A 24399-nucleotide genomic window follows, 5' to 3' on the forward strand; every position below is an offset into this window, starting at 1 on the left:
AATCTGTTCGACTGTGCCTGCTTGTGTCATGAGACGGTGGAGGCAGTAATCTGCTACACGTGCGTTTAGCTCTGCTCCATCTAAGAGAATGTTTGTTGCCTTGAGGTTACCGTGTGGAACAGCTCTGTCGAAATGGAGATAGTTTAGACCACGTGCGACATCAACTGCAATTTTCAACCGTTGAATCCAGGCTAAGGGAGGGCCTTTCCTGCCTGGTCGATCTGGAGATCAAACAAGAATCATAAGCTTGATGAAAAGTACTGCAGATACATATAATACTTAGAGAAGTTTATATGAAAGGAGCGTTACCGTAAAGGAAGCTGGCGAGGCTTCCAGGCGATATAAAGTCTGAAAGAATAAGCTTTTCGTGTTGTGTTGGACCCCAATAGTACCCTCGGAGAGNAACCCAATCCGTTAAATCAACACCTTCTTGTTCACCTGTGATCACATCTCCTGCACATCTTCCCGTTAGGATCTCGAGAAGTATCACACCGAATGCATAGACATCTGATTTGAAAGAAGGTAACGGTTTTCTTGAAGCTGCTAGCTCAGGAGCTCGGTAACCGAGGATTCCTGCGTCTAGAATCTGTTCGACTGTGCCTGCTTGTGTCATGAGACGGTGGAGGCAGTAATCTGCTACACGTGCGTTTAGCTCTGCTCCATCTAAGAGAATGTTTGTTGCCTTGAGGTTACCGTGTGGAACAGCTCTGTCGAAATGGAGATAGTTTAGACCACGTGCGACATCAACTGCAATTTTCAACCGTTGAATCCAGGCTAAGGGAGGGCCTTTCCTGCCTGGTCGATCTGGAGATCAAACAAGAATCATAAGCTTGATGAAAAGTACTGCAGATACATATAATACTTAGAGAAGTTTATTTGAAAGGAGCGTTACCGTAAAGGAAGCTGGCGAGGCTTCCAGGCGATATAAAGTCTGAGAGAATAAGCTTTTCGTGTTGTGTTGGACCCCAATAGTACCCTCGGAGAGTCACAACATTAGGATGTCTAATGTTAGAAAACTTTTTCACTTCTTTAGCAAACTCCTTTCTTTGCTTTGCCACGCCTTCTCTTAGCCATTTCACGGTTAAAAACACTCCATTATCCAGCGTTGCCCTGTAAGAAGTTCCATGGCTACTTCTTCCAAGAACTTCAGCTGGTGCCCTCGATAGTTCCTCTGGAGTCAACTTGATTGAATCATCCAGAAACTGCAGCTCTCCCACAAGTCTATCTGGTGACCTAACATCAAGCCGTGCTAATTGCTGATCAGCTGGGAATGAATCTCCTGAGCCAGGTGACCAAGATAAATTGCTGGTCTTGGAAGGAGAGAAACCAGTTGCAACAGCTAGTTTTTCATCTGGACTGAGGATTTCAGATGATGAGCCTTTTCTTGAAGCAACGAGATCCTCAGCAGAGACAAGCATACCACCTCCACTGCCTGAGGGGATTGATTGAGCCCGCCTATTAATTTCTTTACCTGTCATAGTACGCTCCTCGCGTCTTCTTGATTTGCAGATGCAGAAAAGGAGGATAGCCACAAGGATGAGAATAATTATAGCAACGGCGCACGAAACTATTATAACAACCTTAACAAGTAAATTGGATTTCTTCGTGGAAGCTTCTGATGCACTTGAACCAGAGGATCCAGCAGGCAAGGAGAGTTTGCTGTTTCCAGGATAAAAGGAAGGCGGAGGAAAGTTCTTCAGATTCTCTGGCACAGTCCCTGATAGATCATTGTATGAGACGTTAAAGGCCATAAGGCTGCGAGATAAGTTGCTTGGGAGTGGTCCAGTGAAATGATTCTGGGATACGTCTAATGAGCTTAGAGAGACCATGCCATTCATGGAGCTAGGCAAAGAGCCAGAAAAATTATTTGCTGCGAGATTCAGCACTTGAAGATTGGTTAAAGATCCGACTACACCAGGAAGATCGCCGTCAAACCGGTTGTGAGAGAGATCAAGAAGACGGATTCTTGAACCAGAAGAAGGCAGGGGTCCGATGTTACCTGTCATGCCATTGTTTTGAAGGTGGATTTCCTCCAAAGTGGACATGGATAGTAATGCACTTGGGATTGGCCCTTCTAAGCTGTTGGAACTTAAGTCAAGTACCTGAAGTTTCGGATAATGCGTAGGAATCCGATCTGGAAGTGAGCCTGTGAGCTTATTGTAGGAAAGATTAAGATGGTTTGCTCGCAGAAGCTGGGGAGTTACATCTGGGAACGGCCCAGTGAAATGGTTCTGGCTGAGATCAAGGTACTCAATATTCTCCCATTTTGACCATCTTGTTAGATTTCCTTCAAACTGGTTGTTTGAGAGATCAAGTAGTATACAGCTCCCAGTCAAGAGAGGAAGCTCCCCGGTCAATGCATTTGAAGAAAGGTCAAGAGTGTGAAGAGTTGTTGACATGATAGAACTTATTGGCCCTGGAACACAAAAAGAATCAAGTTTTTCTTATTGGCCACTATTAAGATATAACAATCCACACTCTGTAGAAGATAAAGTTAAAAGCATACCTGAGAGATTGTTGCCACTTAAATCCAGCGTTGTTAAAAGCAAAGAGTCACCTTTCAACAAATTATTGGGTAGGGAACCTGAGAATCTGTTGTTGCTAAGCTTGAGTACTTGAAGATCATAGGCATAGTTGAAACCTGGTAACTCTCCAGATAACTGGTTGTAGCTAAGATCCAAGACTTTGATGTTCTGAAACAACTGAAACCCACTAGTCAATGAACCTTCAAGCTGATTATGGCTGAGATTTAAATGCTTGATGCTCTCAGAAACACCAGGTAACAGCTTCCCAGATGTAGTCACCAATTTGTTTCCACTGATATCGACATAGCTCGCATTCGTTGAAAGGAAAAACTCCCCATCAAGATTACCTTCAATTGAGTTACCATGCAAATCAAGCACTTCAAGGCTTGATATCAACTCAAAGCCCCTTGGGATTGTCCCCGTGAATCCATTAGAAGACAGATTCAAGTACAAGAGATCGTTCAGCCTTGTCAAGGACTTAGGCAAAGGTCCAGATAAGGAGTTGCGACTCATATCCAAGGACTGAAGAGAAGTCAATCCACTCATAGATTCCGGAATCTCACCAGAGAAGTTGTTACCAGCTAAAGAAAGATTCCTCAAGCTTACTGATCTACCAATCTCTTTAGGCAGTGAGGAAGAGAACAAGTTATCAGACAAATCCAAGAACTGGAGGCTTTTGAAACTGCCTAGATTATTTGGTAAGCCGCCAGAAATGGAATTGTTGGCCATAGATAGCTTCACAAGCTTGGTCAAGTTGGAAAACAGACTGAAGTCAGCATCAGCAGTCAAGCCCAAATTATCCAAAACAACACCAGCCACATTACCGCCATTGCAGACAATACCATTCCAAGAAGAAGGACAACCATTGAAGTCAATAGACTCATCGTTCCATGAATTAAGGACAAAACCTGTAGGGTCATGTTTGATTCCTTTCTTGAATTCAAGCAATGCCATGATGTCCTGTGATGGAAGTTGCCCCATTGCAGACAGGAAAAACATAGAGAGTAACAAAATCTTAGATAGATTCATCCTTGACTTCAAATTAATTTCCCCCAAAGCTACAGTCTTTTGCAGAAAGCCAACAACTTTATATCCAGCTCACCAACGCAGAACATTCATGGAAGCCCCCAAGTAAATCTGAAAGAAGACAAAACCCATCAATGTTACCATAAAGTTTCAATCTTTCCGCAAAAATCAACAATATACAAACATTTCCATAAGAAAAAAAAGAAAAAAAAAAACGGGAGCTAAAGAGACATCACCTCAGATGAACAAATCTTATAAAAAAAAAAACCAATCAAACTAAAATGCAGTGAATGAGAAGGAACAATCTTGAACCAGAGGGAATCAGCACATTAAATGAACAAAATGGGCTATTGAATATGGGGTCCCATTCCGAGATCTAAAACCTAACCACAAAGCAAAGAGATAAAAGTGAGGATTTTTAAAAACTTACGGAGAGATGAAAAAAAAGCTTCACTGTAGTAGTAACAATGTCGACAGAGGTGAAGAAGGAGGAAGACAAAGACTTTGAAAGCGGAATGATTTTGTAAATTAGCTCATGCAGTGCACGGGGTTTTGGATTTGACTCTCTCAAAGACACTGTAGAGAGACTGAGCCAAGTGAGAGAGAAAATCTTTGTTGTGTGGGTCACTTTCGAAATTTAAAAGAACAAAAGATTGATTGTCACAGTTGTTTTAACAAACAAAGGAAAGAAGCCAAAGAAAAAAAAAAAAACCACAAAAAGTAAAGATAGAGAGAAAAATTTGCTAGTTTTCACGTACGACAGTGATGAAAGACAAGGACCTTGTAAAGAGGTTAAAGTCTTGAAGCTTGTGAAATGTGAAGGGCCAAAAAAACAAGCAACCAACAAAATCAAAAACCCTAAAAATTAAAATAAAAAAACTGGAAAAATAGCAAGAAAATAGTAATTGGGTCACGAGAGAGAATTATTATTTTATGCTTACTTTTTCATAGTCTTTTCAGGTAAAGAGAGTAGTGCTTAGGAAAGATTAAATATTTAATTATCACCCGCCAGGAATGCCCCGGGAAAAAAGAATCCAAAAAACTGCAAGAACAAAAAAAGAAAAAAAGAAAAAAAAAGTGACTTACACTAGGTGAGTGAGTGTGTGACTCATGGTGGACGCCAAAGTGTTTTATCCAATATGGTTTTGAGTCTTTTGTCCTTTCCCTTTAGTGAAGGCTAAAACTGTCATTTAACTTAACAGTGAGTTTTTGACCTCATTGGGAAAATAAGCGAGAATTGCGCAGTGCAGTAATAACTAATATCCTTGTCAAAAAATTTGCAACTAATATGAAATTTACAAGAAAATTTACAGAAAAAAATGGGAATAAGTTAATGATATTTTTCTTTTGAGAAATCCAGGGAAAAGGAATGAATCCCAATTAAAATTCTGAAATAGATATAAAAAAAAAAAGAAGAAGAATTATGAATAATTATGTAAAAAATCAATGATAATTAATAATTGAGAAAAGCAACATTTATTAGTAGTAAAATGTAGAAGAAATGGGATCCTCAGATGCTGACTAGGTGAGACCGTAATAGACAAGACCCGGTCAGGACAATTATTTTGGATTTTACTGACAATTTCAAAAGTTGTAGTCCACTTTCGGAAGAAACTGAGAACTAAAGGGGTCATATATTCAAAAAGCGAAAAACTGCTGACTCATGAGTTGGTGAGATCATCTGATCATGTGAGTTTACTTAAACACACAGATATATATGGAGAAGGACTTGCGTCTGAGACTCGCTCACTCTCCTTTTGCTTATTTTGCTAAAATACAGCTCTTAAAAAAGTTTCATCAATGGCGATTCGCAGTGCGCAGTCTCTACTTTGTCTCACCAAATTCAAAACCAATTTCGTGTTTGGATCTTATCTAAGTCTCCGCCGATTCTCATCGTCGTCTCAGAATTCAAAACAATTCCAGGTTCTGGTTTTTAATCTTTTCTTCATGATCTATTTTACTCAAAACGTTCCAAAAATATGATCTTTAAGGTAGTTGGAAGAAAAAGGTCTCAACTTTTATAATCTCGAGCATAGTTTTACACGAATTAATTTGGTCTTTCATTGTTTTGTTGTGGATCTGATCAAAATTTATGTAAATGAAAATCTCATTGTCCTCTGTTTTGTCAGAATGTTGGTTTCATAGGGCTTGGAAATATGGGGTCTAGAATGGTGAATAATCTAGTTAAAGCTGGATATAACGTTACCGTTCATGACATGTAATTATACCTTTTAGTGCCCATTTTCATATTTGGTTAATGTTGATCCATTTGAGTTGACTAATCTTTTTGCTCGTATACTTTTGTTTGATTTCACAGAAATCGTGATGTTATGAAGATGTTTGCTGAATTAGGAGTCTCTGCTAGAGAAACTCCTTATGAAGTTGCACAAGATAGCCAAGTTGTGATTACCATGCTGCCTTCATCATCTCACGTAAGTTATTATTATTACCTCTAGCAAGAGTTTTTATGTGAGAACAGTTTGGGACATTGTCATGTTAGTTGCATAATTGGATGCATTATTAGGAAATAATTGTCTGCATGCAAGATAGTATTGTTGTTTCACCTCCTGTTACTGGGATGTTTAGATGGTTGAAACCTGAAGCCTGAAGGAATGTTAAATCTTTAGTTGTTGATCTCTTGATTGGTTTTATGAAGAAAAAAAAATTTAATTCATGTAGGTGATGGATGTGTACACAGGAAGAGATGGGTTGCTTCGTGGAGAAAATGCTATAAGACCTGCTTTGTTTATAGATTCATCTACTATTGATCCACAAACAACTCGAAAAATCTCGTTTGCTGTTTCTAATTGTAATTTGAAAGAAAAGAGAGGTAAAGCATATATAGTATTTGAACGGAAGTTGCTTTGCTCTTATGCGTTAACTATGAGTAAACAGCATCTTCATACAACAGCTTCATTTTGTTCTTCTTGTGAACAAGTCGAGTTTGTTTCATTTTAAATAGTTTCAACCATCTTTGATGCAGATAACTGGGAAAAGCCAGTCATGTTGGATGCTCCTGTCTCTGGAGGTGTACTTGCTGCAGAAGCTAGTACGCTCACTTTCATGGTATGTTGTCGACTCTCTTTTCTTCTACAATATTTGAATCACATCCTCTATAGATACTTAATGATTATAAGTGCATGTACTAGCAAAATGGCATTGATACAGTTGCACGTTTGTAGGTTGGAGGTCCCGAAGATGCTTACTTAGCTGCTAGACCAATTCTTCAGTCAATGGGTAGAACTTCCATCTACTGTGGTGGTTCAGGAAATGGATCTGTAAGTTCACTGTTATACCATGTTTTGTCTATTACAGTACCTCTTATCTTAATCATTGGTATATTTGGATCCACAATTCTCTAGGATGAATCTTTTCAATCTAGACTGAGAAACGACGTGTTCTTTCTTTTCAAACTTAGGCTGCAAAGATTTGTAACAATTTGGCAATGGCTGTGAGTATGCTCGGCACTTCAGAAGCCTTAGCTCTTGGTCAGTCTCTTGGAATATCTGCCAGAACTTTAACAGAAGTGTTAAACACATCTAGTGGCCGATGTTGGAGTAGGTATGCAAATGCAATGACCTCTTCAACGCCTTCTATATAAGTACAAACCCCAATTCGTAACTTCACTATATCCCTAAAACCGCAGCGACGCATACAATCCAGTTCCTGGAGTGATGAAAGGTGTGCCTTCTTCAAGGGATTACAATGGCGGTTTCGCCTCCAAACTTATGGTCAGTTTCTTAACATAAGTCTGTATCGTTGATCCTAAAATGTCTGTAAAGCGCATTCCTTAATTTACACAAGTCTTTCATGGATATTGTGTATTCAAAATGCAGGCTAAAGACTTATACCTCTCAGCAGCTTCAGCTGAAGAAGTTGGACACAAAAGCCCATTAATATCCAAAGCACAAGAAATGTGAGTACTTACACTAGTCTTTTCTTCTAGAAGTTTTTTTCCTTGAAAAGATGACTCGGTGTTAACAAAGAAGGCTTGTGAAGTTTATGAAAACAACTTAAAAACCTGTGTTCAAAGCTCTTGAATGAAGCAATGCACACATATCATCAAGCTGGAGTTTTTTTGTGTGTGTTTGCAGTTACAAGAAGATGTGCGAGGAAGGGCATGAAACAAAGGACTTCTCTTGTGTCTTCAGACACTTCTACAATGGCAAAGATGAAGTGTGAGGCAAACTTTACAATGACCCTGTAAAAATAATCAGTGTCTTCGTATACATCTTTGGTAATGAAAGCATTCTATACAGGATTACTCTTAGTGCAGAATTAAAGCATGAAAGCATTCTATACAGGATTAAACAAAGTTAATGCAAAGTCAAAAGTCACCGTTGGTAATTAACATTTTTTTTTTAACGGTGTTACTCGCTAAACCGATCCACATTTATAACATTTTCCTTGTTTGTATTCGTAATGGATTTGATATACAATCAGTCTTTGGCTATATTCCAAAAACATCAAGATCTTGGCTTCGACATGACAAGTCCATTGAAGAACCAAACCATTTTTGCAGAATCTGCGGGTAACCAAATCTCTATTTGTTAGAAGTGGGAAGTAAAAAAATATTGTGTGTACCTCCAGAATAATGTAATGACCAAAACACCCTTCGCTTTCTTCATCCCACCGCTACATTTGAAAACCCCCAACTTGCTCTGTACGCTCAAAACTAGTTTGGTACATTCCCATTTCTCTCAACACTGTCAAAAGGTACGTCTTTGATTCTTGCTTGCTTTTCGTCTCTTATGTTTCACTTCGTTACTCTAGGATTCTTTGTAAATTTTGATTTCGTTGACCCATCGTTTCTGTGGACGATTCTGTCCTCGTAACGTTACTTCAACCCTTTCTTTTTTTTAATTTTTGATCCCTTCGCGCGGAAAAATCCTTGCTTTGACTCATGTTCCTCTGTTTCATCTCGTTGTTGTGTGTGGCATCTCCGTAAAGCTTACTACTTTATGGGATTTGAGTTTGTTTACATCCTTCATTCAATTGAATTCTCTCCATTGGATATGCCATTTTTTGTGTGTTGTTGGGAAATTAAGACTCAACTAGATTGAGAATTTAAGCCATCTTCTCCTCTAAGAAACCCCAGCTAACCCCGGAATTTAGGTCATCTTCTTATGTTCTCTCTCTTAGGAAAAACCCTAGTTTTTTGGGGTTCCGTGCCGTCGCACAGTTTGCACAAAAGTTACCATCTTTCCTGATCTATGCGAGTCATGTATAGTTTCTTTTGTTTTGTCTCAGTGTCTAGAGAAGCTACAGTGAGTTTGTAATGGCGGGTGAGGAGAAGCAGACTCTTAATCCAAAGGAAATTATACATGACAAGTTTGGTGTTAAAGCAAGTTACAGAATTGAGGAAGTTCATGCTTCTTCAAATGGATGCCTCTATCGATGTCACTTGCAGCTACCTGACTTTACTGTTGTCTCAAATGTCTTCAAGGAAAAGAAGGATTCCGAACAATCCGCTGCCGAATTGGCTCTCGAGAAGGTTGGCTTTGTTTTATATCTCTCCTGTCTTTTTGTTTCTTTGTTTTCTGAATGTTGTTATTGCTAAAGAAGAAAACGATACTATTCATGTTTCAGCTAGGCATTCACCCACTGGATTATAATGATGATGATATTACTGTGGAGGAAGCTTGGGATGATATCGTTGAACGCATTAAGTATATATTCTCTGATGAGGTTAGTAGGTCACAAGATTTCTGTAGGTTTGTATATATGAGTAATGATTAGTTGATCACTGGACTAAAAGCCTAAAAGCAATCAGAGATTTGTCTTTATGCAAATGACATGATATAATTAACCAACTTAAGTTTTTCTTTTTTGGCATTAATGTTTTAAGTTGTTGTCGTTGCAGTTTCTTTCAGCTGATCATCCTCTGGGAGGTCACTTTAGGGCGGCATTGCAAAGGGATGGTGAACTTTGCGGATCAGTTCCTGTTTCTGTCATTGCTACATTTGATACGAAGATTAACAGTCGTTGCAAAGTGATTAATCCTTCTGTGGTCTCAGATCCTAGCTTGTTCATGTCCTATGTCATGAAGGCTGCTGCAAAGTTGCCAGACTACATTGTCGTATCTCCGCATGAAGATTCACTCCGGAGGAAAAAACCATACCCTTCAGCAATTATAAAAGCATTGGCTACTCAAGTAGAAAGCATAAAAGTTGAGGCTGTGCATCTACAATGTAGCGTTGACGGTGAAGAGGCTGTTAAGCCAGTCACTCTTGACATTTCATCAGGTCGGTATTACTTGGATATTATTGCTGAAAAGCTTGGGTTGAAGAATGGCAGCCAAGTGATGATCTCAAGGTGATTAAATTTTCCTTTTTTGTCAATTAATGGAGCTTTCTCGGTGTTAATCTGATTAAAACTCTTTTTGGATTTTTTCAACAGGACTATTGGCAAAACTGCCTCTGGCTTAGAGTGTAGAGTATACGCTGCCATTCCTAAGTTGAAATTTTCTGATACTTCATGGAAATCCCGTGAAAAGCGTCCAATTAATGAATCATCACATCTTGAAAAGTCTCGGAATGCAAAAGCTAGTTTTGTTAGTGGTCTAGATATTCACGTCCAATTAATGAATCATCACATCTTGAAAAGTCTCGGAATGCAAAAGCTAGTTTTGTTAGTGGTCTAGATATTCACGTCCAATTAATGAATCATCACATCTTGAAAAGTCTCGGAATGCAAAAGCTAGTTTTGTTAGTGGTCTAGATATTCACGTCCAATTAATGAATCATCACATCTTGAAAAGTCTCGGAATGCAAAAGCTAGTTTTGTTAGTGGTCTAGATATTCACGTCCAATTAATGAATCATCACATCTTGAAAAGTCTCGGAATGCAAAAGCTAGTTTTGTTAGTGGTCTAGATATTCACGTCCAATTAATGAATCATCACATCTTGAAAAGTCTCGGAATGCAAAAGCTAGTTTTGTTAGTGGTCTAGATATTCACGTCCAATTAATGAATCATCACATCTTGAAAAGTCTCGGAATGCAAAAGCTAGTTTTGTTAGTGGTCTAGATATTCACGTCCAATTAATGAATCATCACATCTTGAAAAGTCTCGGAATGCAAAAGCTAGTTTTGTTAGTGGTCTAGATATTCACGTCCAATTAATGAATCATCACATCTTGAAAAGTCTCGGAATGCAAAAGCTAGTTTTGTTAGTGGTCTAGATATTCACGTCCAATTAATGAATCATCACATCTGTTGGTTACCCATGGGGGTCCCATGATCTTGAACATGATGATGTAACCTTGAAGTCGTTTTTCAGGTTTTTACTCTTACCAACCCTTTTTTTGTTTTGTTTTTCCTTTGTGTATCTTTTGGTTTTCCGCTGAAGGCTGAAGCACTGCATTATCTACAATGTTTTTGACTTCTGTAGGATATGTTGTGGTATGTCTCCTAATGGAATCTATAAATTATCCCGACAAGCAATAATTGCTGCGCAGTTGCCTTTTTCATTCACTACAAAGTCTAATTGGAGAGGTCCATTCCCCAGCGAGATTCTCGGCATGTTCTGCCGCCAGCAACAACTAGCAGAACCCATTTTTACTATATCTACTGCTCCCGTGAAGCCACTGTCTTCCATATTAAGATCCTACCAGAAGTTGAAAGACTCAGTATGTGATGATAGTGACAATCAGAGCACGGGAAAAGAGGAGATACTAGAATCAGGGACTGGATATAGATGTCAGGTGAAAATTCTCTCAAAGTCCCAGGATTTGGTTTTAGATTGCTCGTTGACAAAGTTCTATGAGAAGGAAAACTATGCTATTCAAAATGCTTCATTGAATGCCCTCTCATGGTTTAGTAAGCTTTTCGAGGAGGGGGATGTGGACCCACTGCAAATATGTTATACAGATGAACACCTGGATATGATCTTTCAACAGAGGGTTTTGATGAAAGAGACTATTCCACGTGGACATTTCCGAAATAGAGACGAAATGGACATAACAGAGGATCAAACTCTTATTAAATCCATAACAAACGGTTCCTTGGTCACCATATGCTATTCTGTCTACTTGGACGTAGATGCTGAATTTTCGAGGGGTGACAAATCTAAAAAGGAACTCATCGAAAGCAATGAAGAGATAGAGTTCGCGATAGGGAATAGATCTATGAATCCACATCTTGAATCAGTTGTTATTCAGTTGTCTGTGGGACAATATGCTCGTTTTTTAACTGATGCGCCTGCTGACGACTTGTTTGTGACTGCTGCCACTGGTACTGTGAGAGATCGTTCACTTTTATCAGGTAATACAGTACTGTACTTATAGAAAATTCGTAACATTTGTGGTTGCCCAAGGAAATTTTTTTATCAAATGTTCCCTTTGTTTAATTCTTATCTATTCTTTAAGTGCCAATATGTGGTTCAGCAAAATCCGAAAAAAAAAAGAGAGGGCGAGTTGTTTAAGAACCTTCAAAGTCTTCTGTTGAATACAGGATTAGTTAGTTTGTTGCAAACTCTTCTGTTGCAATTGGTCCTATGGCTTTAATGAGTTCTGCACTATTTCGGTGAAGGTAGCATCAATCTAAAAGTTTCTGTGTTGTTTTGGTTTTTATGAAGTGTTAAAGCTTTCTTTGCTGTGAACAGCGCATAAAAAAGAAATAAACATACAATGATACAACTGTGACTAAGATAAGAGATTACAGCCAAGCTAGGGTAGTTCTGATGATGAGTTGCTTTACTTCAAATGCACAGATATCGCAGGTTTGGAATACAGGGTACGTTTGTTGGGAGTGAAAGGGCCACCAGAAAAACAAATTGAGGCGGATTTTTTTAAACCTCCACTTTCAAAACGGCGTCTTGAATATACAGTGAAACATATAGAAGAATCGTCAGCTTCTACTCTGGTAGGTTCTTCGTGTTTATTTAATTTATCATACTGTCTTTCTGCTTATTGTGATTTTAGGACTTTTTTGTTTAATATTTCAGTCTCTATACTTGTGGCAGGTTGACTTTGGATGTGGATCTGGAAGTTTACTAGCTTCTTTACTTGACTATCCAACTTCACTTCAAACCATTGCCGGCGTTGACATCTCACAAAAGGGTCTTGCCCGTGCTGCTAAGGTATTTGAAATATGACGGCACCTTGTTTTATTCCACTTGTAGACTTAACCTGATGAGAGTAATGCATCTTACAACTGTGATATGTGTTTGATCAAAACTGCATTTATGCGAGTCATGAGTCGTGTGTACCTACGTGGTTGTATTTTAATATCATTGGGAAGAGATGGTTGAATGAAGAATATTGATTTACACCAATATTTTTAATTTCAGATGCTGCATTTAAAATTAAACAAGGGAGCTTGCAACATCAAATCTACTACACTCTATGATGGCTCCATGCTCGAGTTTGATTCCAGGCTGCATGACATTGACATTGGCACTTGCTTAGAGGTCCCATTCTATATTCTTGTGTCTCATTTCTTCATTACAAGTGTTTCTAATATTTGAACAAATCAGTCTTTTTTCTAATATAACCCGTTTCGGATCTGTAGGTCATTGAACATATGGAGGAAGATGAAGCCCGTGAATTTGGGAAAACAGTTCTAAGCTTGTTTCGCCCGAAACTCCTGATTGTCTCCACACCAAACTACGAGTACAACAACAAGATTCTCCAAAAGGCTACTCTAGACCCGTCAAAAAACAAATTCAGGAACGAAAAACACAAGTTTGAATGGACAAGGAAACAGTTTAAGCAATGGGCATCGAAGCTCGCAAACCGCCATAACTACAACGTCCAGTTTAGCGGTGTTGGTGGGACTGATAAACCAGATCCCGGATTTGCTTCTCAGATTGCTGTTTTTAGACGGAAATCATTGTCTGTGGAGGTTAACCTTGTTGGGAAGGACTCTGAAGGCTCGATGCGACCTTATAAAGTCGCATGGGAATGGACAAGAGGAAATGGAGACAAGAAGACTAATCTTTGATCTTCCTTTTTCGTTTTGCTTTTTTTTTTTGAGTTTGTAGATTTTATTACTGTTTTAAATCGCCATGTTTCTTCTTTATCACACTCTTGTCTTTTGGTCTCTGATAATCTTAATGTTTTTCAAGAAAGCACAAGAAATGTGAGTACTAAACTAAATTACACAAAGTCACAAGACTATAAGTTGACACATAAATGGAATTTATTTTCTTCTAAAAAAGAGAATGGTAGATAGGGGAATAAAATCAAAAGTTGAAAAAATAAGGAAGAAACGATTCTGCTACCACATCATGGAAATGACCGAAACACCCTCTTTCCTCCTCCCTCTAAAACGCCATTCTCTCTCTCTCTCTCTCTCTCTCTCTCCCACTCTCTTTTTCTCTGTTGCTCTCTCCTCGGTTCTTACATGACATTCTGCTCATCTCTTTAGGTTCGTTGTTGATTCTTCGTGCTTTTTAGGTTTGTCGGAATCGTTTTACAACTTCTGGGCTCTTTATGAAACTCAATTTCATTGATCCATCGTTTCTCGTCATGACGATTCGTTTGTCTTGATGTTACACTCAAAACCCTTTTTTTTTGTTGTTGGTTTTTTTTTAAACCCGAATCCTCTGTCTGTACTTCCTCGAAACGAAAAATCGTTACTTTACTCATTTTCTTGTGTTTAGTCTCTCTGTTTGTTCCTATGTCATGCGTAATCGATTCTAGTTTAATAATTTGGGTTTTGGCAAGACTGAGACTTTACTTATCATTCTCTAGCCTTTTAATAATGCAGACAAAGTGGTTAGAGTTAGAACATTGAGAATGTGGGAACTCAATCAAATTGATGTTGGTTTGATTTTGAACTTTTTTGTATGTTAATGTTTTTCTATGGCTTTGATTTGAATTGTCAAGTTACCATCTTTCCTGATTTTTGGCTCAAATTTATATGACCCTTTGTTTGTCTCATTGTACTGAAGAAGCTGCATTGCGTTTGTGATGGCGGGTGGTGGGAAGTGTACTCCTACTCCAAAGGCAATTATACATCAGAAGTTTGGTGCTAAAGCAAGTTATAGAGTTGAGGAAGTTCATGATTCTTCTCAGAGTGGTTGTCCAGGTTTGGTAATTCCTCAAAAAGGCCCATGTCTCTATCGCTGCCATTTGGAGCTACCAGATTTTTCTGTTGTATCAAATGTATTCAAGAAGAAGAAGGATTCTGAACAATCTGCTGCTGAATTGGCTCTTGAGAAGGTATAATTTGTTGTATGTGTCTCTTTTGATATTGTGGTATCTCTTATGATATAACAAAGACATTACCATTTCATGTTGCAGCTAGGCATTCGTCCTCAGAATGATGATCTTACTGTAGATGAAGCTTGGGCTGAGATCGTTGGACGCATTAAGTATATATTTTCTGATGAGGTATGTATCTCAAAAGAACTTTCTGATTTCTATTTATACAATACTTTGATCAAAATGATATCTTATATTATCGGTTGCAGTTTCTTTCAGCTGAACATCCTCTAGGAGCTCACCTTAGAGCAGTATTGCGAAGGGATGGTGATTGTTGCGGCTCAGTTCCTGTTTCTGTCATTGCTACATTTGATGCAAAGATTAATAGTCGTTGTAAAATCATTAATCCTTCTGTGGAATCAGATCCTTCTTTGGTCATTTCCTATGTCATTAAGGCTGCTGCAAAGTTGTCGGACTACATTGTCGCATCTCCAGATGAATCTTCACTCCGAAGGAAAAGTCCATACCCTTCAGAAATTGTAGAAGCACTAGCTACTCATGTATCTGATTCCCTACTTAGCAGAGAAGTCGCGGCTGTATTTATACCATGTCTCGGTGAGGAGGTTGTTGAGCTAGATACTCTTTACATTTCATCAGACCGGCATTACTTGGATAGTATTGCTGAAAGGCTCAGTTTGAAAAGTGGTAACCAAGTGATGATATCCAGGTGATTATATTGTTTTTTTTTTCCTATTAGTAAGTGGAGCATTCTTGGTGTTAATCTGGTTTGACAGTATTTTTGCTTTTCAACAGGACTTTTGGCAAAGCTTCCTGTGGTTCTGAGTGTAGATTGTACTCTGCTATTCCGAATAAGTCCTCTGATAAATCATCAGAAGTTTCTGGAAGTTCAAATGAAGACTCATCTCATATTGAAAAAACTCGGAATGCACGAGCAAGTTACATTTGTGGTCAAGATATTCACGGGGATGCTATCTTGGCATCTGTTGGTTACCGATGGAAGTCCAACGATCTTGACTGTGATGATTTAACTGTGAAGTCATTTTACAGGTCCCTTTTCTCGTACCAACTTTTGCTCAGTTTTATGTCTGGATTTTGGGAACATTGCATTACTTACGTATACTAACTCGGAAGTATTGCATTTGATGTTTGTCTTGGCCTTCCGAGGAAGCACTACATATCTTATCATGCACTGATGTATGACATTAGCGTTGTGGCTTCTGCAGGATATGTTGTGGTATGTCACCCAATGGAATCTACAAAATTTCCCGACAAGCAGTAATTGCTGCACAGTTGCCTTCTTCATTCACTACAAAATCTAATTGGAGAGGTCCACTCCCCAGGGAGATTCTCTGCATGTTCTGCCACCAGCACCGACTAGCAGAACCCGTCTTTTCTTCATCCAATGCTCCTGTGGAATCGTTATCTGACATATTCAGATCTCACAAGAAGTTGAAGGTCTCAGGAGTTGACGATGCTGATAATGATAATTTGAGTAGGGGAAAAGAAGATACACCAGGATCAGGGATTAGGTTTAGATGTGAAGTGAAAATTTCTACAAAGTCTCAGGATTTGGTTTTAGAATGCTCACCGAGAAAATTCTATGAGAAGGAAAATGATGCCATTCAAATTGCTTCATTAAAAGCCCTCCTATGGTTTAGTAAGTTCTTCGATGACCTGGATGTAGAGCAGCCATCTGATACAGATGACGACGAGGATATCAAATCTTCAATTCCTATTGTTTTTGCGGCCCCGCCAATTATCCAAAATGAACACAGCTCTGAATCAAAAACCACAAATGTGCCATCAGCAGAGAAGCGTGTTCAATCTATAACAAATGGTTCTGTGGTTAGCATATGCTATTCTTTGTCTTTGGCAGTAGATCCTGAATATTCGAGTGATGGTGAATCTCAATCTGCAAGTGATGACATCGAAAGCAATGAAGACATTATGGAATCTGAGGTGGATGCTGAGTATTCGGCTAATTGTGAACCCTTAATAGAACTCATTGAAAGCAATGAAGAGATAGAGTTTGAGGTAGGGACTGGATCCATGAATCCACATATAGAATCAGCTGTTACTCAGATGACTGTGGGTGAATATGCTTCTTTTAGTACTACACCCCCTGATGCTGCAGAAGCTTTGATTTTGGCTGCTTCTGCTGATACTGTGACAGTCCGCTCGCTCTTATCAGGTATTGCTTCTAATGTTTACATTTGTTGGATGTTATTTGTACTGCCTTCATTAGTGAACTTCTAGTAAGTACAAAATTCTAGGCAAAGTTGTGTAAGGTAGCATCATTATTAACAATTCACCTTTGCTGTATCGAAGCTTTTATAGCTGACGGCAGAGGATGAACAAAAGTTAAGAGATTCCATGAATATTTATATGTGATACTGATGAGTTTCTCTGCTTTTTTCTTTCACAGAACATCCAACTTTAAATTACAGTATACTTTTGCTGGGTGTGAAAGGACCATCAGAAGAACGAATGGAGGCGGCTTTTTTCAAACCTCCACTTTCAAAACAGCGTGTTGAATATGCACTGAAACATATAAGAGAATCATCCGCTTCTACTTTGGTAAGCTCTTTATATCTTAATGTCTTCCTGCTTATTGGGACTCTAAATCAAGACTTCTTCAATTCTTTTGAGTCTATCTTGTCCTAATTGGTAGCACTGTAATTAAGCGTAAAATGACACCTCTATTCTCGTTACAGGTTGATTTTGGATGCGGATCTGGAAGTTTATTAGACTCTCTACTTGACTATCCAACTTCACTTCAAACCATTATCGGTGTTGACATTTCACCGAAGGGTCTTGCCCGTGCTGCTAAGGTATTCAAAATCACATACCACTTTTTACTCCCGCTCGTAGAAGAAATAACTTGATGAGACTAGTGCATCAAGAAAACTGATGTGTGTTTGATGAAGGCTGCATTTGTGTAATCGAAAAGAAATGGTAGATTTACGTATGTTTTTGTGTATCAACTTCAGATGCTACATATAAAACTAAACAAGGAAGATTACAACGTCAAATCTGCTACACTTTATGATGGTTCCATCCTTGAGTTTGACTCTAGGCTGTATGACGTAGACATCGGCACTTGCTTAGAGGTGGTTCTCCTGTTATCTGCTTTATTCCTTAAAAGTTTGTGCATGGTCATCAAAAGCAAACTGTCTGGTTAAGCGTTGCATATAATCTGTTCTGAATCTGTAGGTTATTGAGCACATGGAAGAAGATCAAGCCTGTCAATTTGGGGAAAAAGTTCTGAGCTTATTTCGCCCTAAGCTCCTGATTGTCTCAACACCAAACTTCGAGTTCAACACAATCCTCCAGCGGTCTACACCAGAAACCCAAGAAGACAAAACCGAGTCACAGCTTCCCAAATTCAGGAACCACGACCACAAATTCGAGTGGACAAGAGAACAGTTTAACAACTGGGCGTCTAAGCTCGCCAAAGTCCATAACTACAGCGTCGAGTTCAGCGGTGTTGGTGGGTCTGGTGAAGTAGAACCCGGGTTTGCTTCTCAGATAGCTGTTTTTAGAAGGGAAGCTTCATTTGTTGAGAATGTTGCAGAAGGCTCAATGCAGCCTTATAAAGTCATATGGGAATGGAAGAAGGAAGATAGAGACCAAAAAAGACTGATATCTGATTAGAGTAGTAACGAGCAAGCAAATGCCATGATGTGTTCACCTTTAAAAAAACTCAAAGCTTGTTTAGTTCCTTTTGTCTTTTAGCTTTTGCAGATGATTAAATTAAATTAACCGAAAAAAACAAGAGCAATTTGGTAGATGACTATGACATAAAAATAAATTAAGTAACTAACCTTATGTCAGATTTCTTTGCAAACTAACTCTTTTGAAAGTGGAGTCAAAGTGAAATAAATACCAAAATGTCCTTTAGAGTTATGGTAATTACCAAACTATATATATTTGTGGAGAAAAAAATAAAAAGAAAAAAAAACAATCCAATGAACGGAAGAGAAACATAAAAGTAGCAGCGGTGGAAAAAATCATACTGGTGATATTGTTGGTGGTAGTGTTTGCGGTGGTGGATATTAAACATATGGAAGAGGTTAGAACTCATGTGATTCTACGAAATAACATGATATATTGAAAAGATATTTCTGTTGGTCGTACAAAATTGTTAAAACTCATGTGATTATATGAAATAACATGATATATTGACAAAACTCATGTGATTCTGTGAAATAACATAATATATGGAGAAATATGTGTGCCGTTGACTATGTAAAATTGTTAAAACTCACTTGATTATGTAAAATAACATGATATACGGACAAAAATATTGTGTGATTTTTTTTCATAACATGAAATATTTATAGGCGTTTTGAAAGTCAGATCTAATCTCATATGTTACATCGGTGAGTGGTGGAAAAATCCGACGAGAAGAGGAAACAGAGAATGGATTAGGGGTGAGAGAAGGAGAGATTTCAATAGAGAAAAAAAAATAGAGATAAAGAGATCTGATGAGAGGAAAAAAGGATATAGAAGAAAAAAAATGTTAAATTTGAAAGGAATTGTAGAATTTATAGATCTGGTGGTAGCTCGCAGTGGGAGAAAGAAGAAGAAGGTGTACATAGAGAAGAGAAGAAAGATAAAATTGATAAAAAGAAAGAGGGAGAACTACATAATTTCAAGCGCATCGGTGACATACATGCATGCCCCATAGTTAGTTTATTAATTATTTTTAATTATATGGTGATAAAACTAGATTAATGCGAATTACCCTTTTTACCCCTGCATCAAAGTTTGTTTATTTATATACAAAGTCCTTGTAATTATTATCACTTTCTCACTTCTTCGACTCTGTTTCTTTCAAGCTAAAGAAGAGCATTTGAGTTCTTTGATCTTTCCACGAAGAACGATCGATCTCTGAGGATTTCAAATCGAAGAGAATCGCCAAGAAAATGTGTTCCTTTGAAGAACGTCGTGCTCCACCTGGGGTTTACTATACTCCACCGCCGGCGAGAGCAAGAGATTATGTGACGGCGATGCCGTTGTCGGAGAGGACGAGACCACCGTATTCTTGTTCGTCGTCTTCGTCGGAGAAACGTGACCCCTTTCACATTGTTCACAAGGTTCCTTCTGGTGATTCTCCTTACGTCAGAGCCAAACATGCTCAGGTATATAATGAATCTTCCCGGGAAAGCAAGAAAGGGGATTTTTTTTTTTTTTCTTTTGCCGTAATTTAGGGTTTCTTAATTCGTCTGAAGATTTATCTTAAAAGCTTTTAGATTTGTATCGTTGAAACCAATCTTTGAACTCAAATTTGTTGTGATCTTCTTGAACAGTTGATAGATAAAGATCCGAATCGAGCTATATCATTGTTTTGGGCTGCAATAAACGCTGGTGATCGAGTTGATAGTGCACTGAAGGACATGGCGGTTGTGATGAAGCAGTTGGACCGATCTGATGAAGGAATTGAAGCTATCAAATCCTTTCGGTATCTCTGTTCTTTTGAGTCTCAAGACTCCATTGATAACTTACTCCTCGAACTCTACAAGGTAATGAAGAAACCCATTTTTTTATAATCTTATGCAAGTGTTATGGACTTTTGGATGTTTTCCTCACAGCTTCGAAATGGGGTTTTGCAGAAGTCAGGGAGGATTGAAGAAGAAGCTGCATTACTTGAGCACAAGCTTAAAACATTCGAACAAGGAATGGGATTTGGTGGTCGAGCCATGAAAGCAAAAAGGGTTCAAGGAAAATATGTTACAATGACTATTGAGCAGGAGAAAGCAAGGTGTGAAATTTTCAGTCTATTCTCATCTTATCTTGATGAGTGAGTATTCTCTCTTGAACTGACGTTGCCATTGTTTGTTTGAACATTTTAGGTTACTAGGGAACTTGGGCTGGGTTCATTTACAGTTGCACAACTATGGAATTGCAGAGCAGCATTACAGGTTTGGTTTGTAACCCAGATTCTCAGATATGGATAGTTGATGACTGTTCGATCTTGTGAGTTTTTGCTTAATGTCAATCATCCATGAACAGGAGAGCTTTGAGTTTGGAACCGGACAAAAACAAACTGTGCAACTTAGCAATCTGCTTGATGCGTATCGGTCGAATTCCTGAAGCTAAATCTCTGCTTGATGACGTACGAAATTCTTCTGCAGAGATCGACTGCGGAGACGAACCATTCGCAAAGTCTTATGACAGAGCTGTTGAGATGTTAGCAGAAATAGAATCGAAAAAAACGGAAGCTGATCTTTCAGAAAAGTTCTACGCGGGATGTTCATTTGCAAAAGGAATGAAGGAAAACAGAGACCCTGGATTTGCAAACAAGAACTATTCACATGTTTCTTCTTCTCCAGCATCTGTTCGACAGAACTCTGCAGGTCTATATACACAACCACGCGAATGCAGTAGAGCAGTGATGTATGAAGAAGAAGAAAAGAGAGGTGCAGCTCGAAAGCTACTGTTTGAGAAACGAAATTTTGGTTCTGAGCATTTTAACATCTTAAAGAGAGGAGATGAAGAACCCATGAAGCGAAAGAAACTGGACCCGAACATGATTCATTATCTCCATGAATTCATCACAGATGCTGCAGATGGTCCACAGAGTGAATCTAAGAAGAGCTGGGCAGATATCGCCGAAGAGGAAGAGGAAGAAGAAGAAGAAGGAAGATTGCAGGCAGAGCTTAAAACCGCAGAGATATAGGATCTAATTGTTCCAGTTATCAAGTTTTTGGATCGTAGAAATTGTATAGGTGTTTGTCATTTGCAGGCAGAGCTTAAAACCACAAAGATATAGGATCTAATTGTACCAGTTATCAAGTTTTTGAATCATAGAAATTGTATATGTGTTTTGGGTTTGACATTGATATATTTTCGTGGACAAAACAAAGAAGCATAGGGCATATGGGATTACACTCCGGAACAAATCTTGGTTTTTGGAAAGAAACTCAATAACAAAACACACAAAAGCACAAAAAGAGAGAATTCAATTCAGGAAAGGAGATAAAAGAAATGAGTGCGACAAGACGAACTTACAGCTTGTGTGTGAAAAGCCTTACAAAACAAAAGTAGTAAATCAATAATTTTTTTTCTTTAAGCCTCTTCTTCTTCTTCGTCCTCCTCGTACTCCTCTTCACCGACTGTAGCATCCTGATATTGCTGATACTCTGCAACAAGATCGTTCATGTTACTCTCAGCCTCAGTGAATTCCATCTCGTCCATCCCTTCTCCTGTGTACCAATGAAGGAAAGCCTTTCTCCTGAACATGGCTGTAAACTGTTCACTCACACGCCTGAACATTTCCTGGATTGAAGTTGAGTTTCCAATGAAAGTCGATGCCATTTTCAAACCCGTGGGAGCTATATCGCAGACGCTTGATTTCACGTTGTTTGGAATCCATTCAACAAAGTACGATGAGTTCTTGTTCTGGACATTCATCATCTGCTCATCAACCTCTTTAGTGCTCATCTTTCCACGGAACAAAGCGGAAGCTGTCAAGTAACGGCCATGGCGGGGATCAGCTGCACACATCATGTTCTTGGCATCCCACATCTGTTGAGTAAGTTCAGGGACACTCAAGGCACTGTATTGCTGTGATCCTCTTGATGTCAACGGTGCAAAACCAACCATGAAGAAATGGAGTCGTGGGAAAGGGATAAGGTTCACAGCGAGCTTTCTAAGGTCAGAGTTTAGTTGACCAGGGAACCGAAGACAGCATGTGACACCACTCATGGTAGCTGAGATGAGGTGGTTAAGATCACCAACTGTGGTACCACCACCACACATAAGAAAGAAGAACAATGTCAGAGTTTTCAAAAGAACAATCACATGAATATTCCAAAACAAAAGGAGAAATGGTTCCTTAAAACTCACAGGTAGGATTAGAAAGCTTCAAGGTGCGGAAGCAGATATCGTAGAGAGCTTCGTTATCCAAAACCATACATTCGTCAGCATTCTCAACAAGCTGGTGAACAGAGAGTGTAGCATTGTATGGCTCAACGACGGTATCAGAAACCTTAGGAGAAGGGAAAACCGAAAAGGTCATCATCATACGATCAGGATACTCCTCTCTAATCTTAGAAATCAAAAGCGTTCCCATCCCAGAACCAGTTCCTCCTCCCAACGAATGACAAACTTGAAAACCTAATCAAATAATATACAAATCATACAATCAGAGAACAGCTTAATCAAGAATCTAACCGAAGAGCATCATAAGCAAAATGATCAACCCAGGCTTCGCCTATACTAAACAAATTCACATTTCTAATAACAGATCTGGATTCAAACCTTGAAGACAGTCACAGTTCTCAGCCTCTTTCCTAACAACATCAAGAACGGAATCAATCAACTCAGCGCCTTCGGTGTAGTGACCTTTAGCCCAGTTATTGCCAGCACCAGACTGGCCAAAGACGAAGTTATCAGGCCGGAAAATCTGACCAAAGGGACCGGATCTGAGTGAATCCATAGTACCAGGCTCCAGATCCATAAGAACAGCGCGAGGAACGTACTTGCCTCCGCTTGCTTCGTTATAATAGACATTAATCCTCTCTAGCTGTAGATCTGAATCGCCACAGTACTGACCGGTGTGATCGATACCGTGCTCGCCGCAAATAACTTCCCAGAACTTAGCACCGATCTGGTTTCCGCACTGACCTCCTTGAATATGAAGGATTTCTCTCATTTTCTTCACCTGATGTTTTTTTTTTGTTATTTTCTCGGGAAATCGCTCAAACTCTTAAAATTTTCTCGAGAAAATGATGGTGAGAAAAATTTGGCGACTCCCCTTTTCTCTGTTGTTTTTTTGATTGTGAGGGGTATAAAACAAAATAAAAAGAGTAGTAATCGCCTATATATAGTTTACGTTCTTTTTTTCTCATGTTTCTATAATAATTTGCGTATTGGTCCTTTATCTTCTTTTGATTTGTTATCTTTACCCTGATAGTTTTCGATTTGGTTTCTTTATGTGCTGTAATGACAGCGAATCAAAACAAAAAACAAAATATCTTTCCTTAGATATTATTTCGTTAATCCCATTAATTAATATTAAAATCACTCGTGAAAAGATAGAAAGGCAAATTTGTTTAATAATTTCAGATTAGATCCTTTTTTTCCTTCGGATATTGTAATAAAAGACTAAAAGATTCGAATTATCGTCATTAGTGGAATTTTCCTTTCTTGTTTTTTTAAAACACTAAATTCGTAAGTTGATTAATGTTTTAACAACCGTGAATTGGAAATTTTACTTATTTAGCAAATCATCGTATTAATTAGATTAGCTGACAATAGACATTAAAAGTAAATGGCTTTTACAGGTTTTTTTACATTAGCTGCCAAAGAGTTGCCAACCCATGAAAATTGCTTAATATAGAGAGAGATACGTCGAGTAAAGATAATTACTACTAAATGTTAGTACTATTTGCTTACGAGTTTATAATATGAATCAACGGTTCAAGTATTTAGCAATCAGAAAGGTTTTGGTAAACATCTAACTATAGACATAATAAGTTGTTGATCGGTTTAATGAATAATGAAGAAACTGTAAATATTTATCTTTAGAAACATAAAAAAAAAAACGTAAGAATCTTAAAATAGACGTAACCAATTTAACCATGTCAAATACAGTAGATGAAATGGCTAGTCGTTGTATTTAATTTGTTAGTTAACAAATTCTCTAATTCGAAATGGTTTGGAAGTTTTCTGG

At 38.4% G+C, this 24399-nt stretch overlaps 5 protein-coding genes and 1 pseudogene across 10 annotated transcripts in view; 4 read left to right on the forward strand and 2 right to left on the reverse strand.

Annotated features, from left to right (window-relative positions):
• The window catches only part of LOC104722968 (probable LRR receptor-like serine/threonine-protein kinase At4g20940), a 7015-nt gene extending 2743 nt beyond the window's left edge, over window positions 1-4272 (reverse strand). The window contains exons 1-5 of one of the 3 annotated variants that reach the window (XM_019233201.1): window positions 3982-4272; window positions 2507-3662; window positions 976-2416; window positions 310-392; window positions 133-221 (exon numbers count right to left, since the gene is read on the reverse strand). In XM_019233201.1, the coding sequence (XP_019088746.1) occupies window positions 133-221; window positions 310-392; window positions 976-2416; window positions 2507-3554 (2661 nt within the window). In that variant the 5' untranslated portion in view covers window positions 3555-3662; window positions 3982-4272. Of the gene's footprint in view, window position 1; window positions 222-309; window positions 393-975; window positions 2417-2506; window positions 3663-3787; window positions 3918-3981 lie in introns of those variants that run through there. The other 2 variants (XM_019233202.1, XM_019233203.1) reach the window with 2 other exon arrangements.
• LOC104722970 (probable 3-hydroxyisobutyrate dehydrogenase, mitochondrial) lies at window positions 5273-8090 on the forward strand. Of its 4 annotated transcripts, XM_010441243.2 has the most exons (12): window positions 5273-5474; window positions 5681-5769; window positions 5869-5983; window positions 6231-6381; window positions 6535-6617; window positions 6734-6829; window positions 6970-7112; window positions 7198-7282; window positions 7388-7467; window positions 7646-7729; window positions 7811-7894; window positions 7995-8090. In XM_010441243.2, the coding sequence occupies exons 1-11, from the start codon at window positions 5352-5354 to the stop codon at window positions 7869-7871; spliced, it is 1110 nt and encodes a 369-aa protein (XP_010439545.1). In that variant the 5' UTR covers window positions 5273-5351; the 3' UTR covers window positions 7872-7894; window positions 7995-8090. The 4 variants fall into 4 exon arrangements, with proteins under 4 accessions (XP_010439545.1, XP_010439544.1, XP_010439547.1 ...); XM_010441242.2 differs by lacking the exon at window positions 7995-8090 and having other exon boundaries at window positions 7811-7898; XM_010441245.2 differs by lacking the exon at window positions 7995-8090 and having other exon boundaries at window positions 5274-5474; window positions 7646-7815.
• Window positions 8143-13621, forward strand: LOC104722969 (annotated as a pseudogene).
• Window positions 13824-18510, forward strand: LOC104722971 (small RNA 2'-O-methyltransferase-like). The gene is made up of 10 exons (XM_010441248.1): window positions 13824-13920; window positions 14447-14717; window positions 14799-14888; window positions 14969-15426; window positions 15513-15767; window positions 15944-16911; window positions 17146-17297; window positions 17435-17551; window positions 17711-17830; window positions 17934-18510. The coding sequence occupies exons 2-10, from the start codon at window positions 14466-14468 to the stop codon at window positions 18372-18374; spliced, it is 2853 nt and encodes a 950-aa protein (XP_010439550.1). The 5' UTR covers window positions 13824-13920; window positions 14447-14465; the 3' UTR covers window positions 18375-18510.
• LOC104722973 (protein POLLENLESS 3-like) lies at window positions 19473-21693 on the forward strand. Its single transcript, XM_010441251.2, has 5 exons — window positions 19473-19864; window positions 20033-20245; window positions 20336-20484; window positions 20576-20644; window positions 20736-21693. Exons 1-5 carry the CDS (start codon window positions 19649-19651, stop codon window positions 21400-21402), a joined length of 1314 nt encoding a protein of 437 aa, XP_010439553.1. The 5' UTR covers window positions 19473-19648; the 3' UTR covers window positions 21403-21693.
• LOC104722972 (tubulin beta-9 chain) lies at window positions 21628-23505 on the reverse strand. The gene is made up of 3 exons (XM_010441250.1): window positions 22986-23505; window positions 22572-22841; window positions 21628-22462 (listed from the first exon to the last, which is right to left on the reverse strand). Exons 1-3 carry the CDS (start codon window positions 23377-23379, stop codon window positions 21792-21794), a joined length of 1335 nt encoding a protein of 444 aa, XP_010439552.1. The 5' UTR covers window positions 23380-23505; the 3' UTR covers window positions 21628-21791.

This window comes from Camelina sativa, chromosome 11, assembly GCF_000633955.1.
Source record: "Camelina sativa cultivar DH55 chromosome 11, Cs, whole genome shotgun sequence".
NCBI lineage: Eukaryota > Viridiplantae > Streptophyta > Magnoliopsida > Brassicales > Brassicaceae > Camelina > Camelina sativa.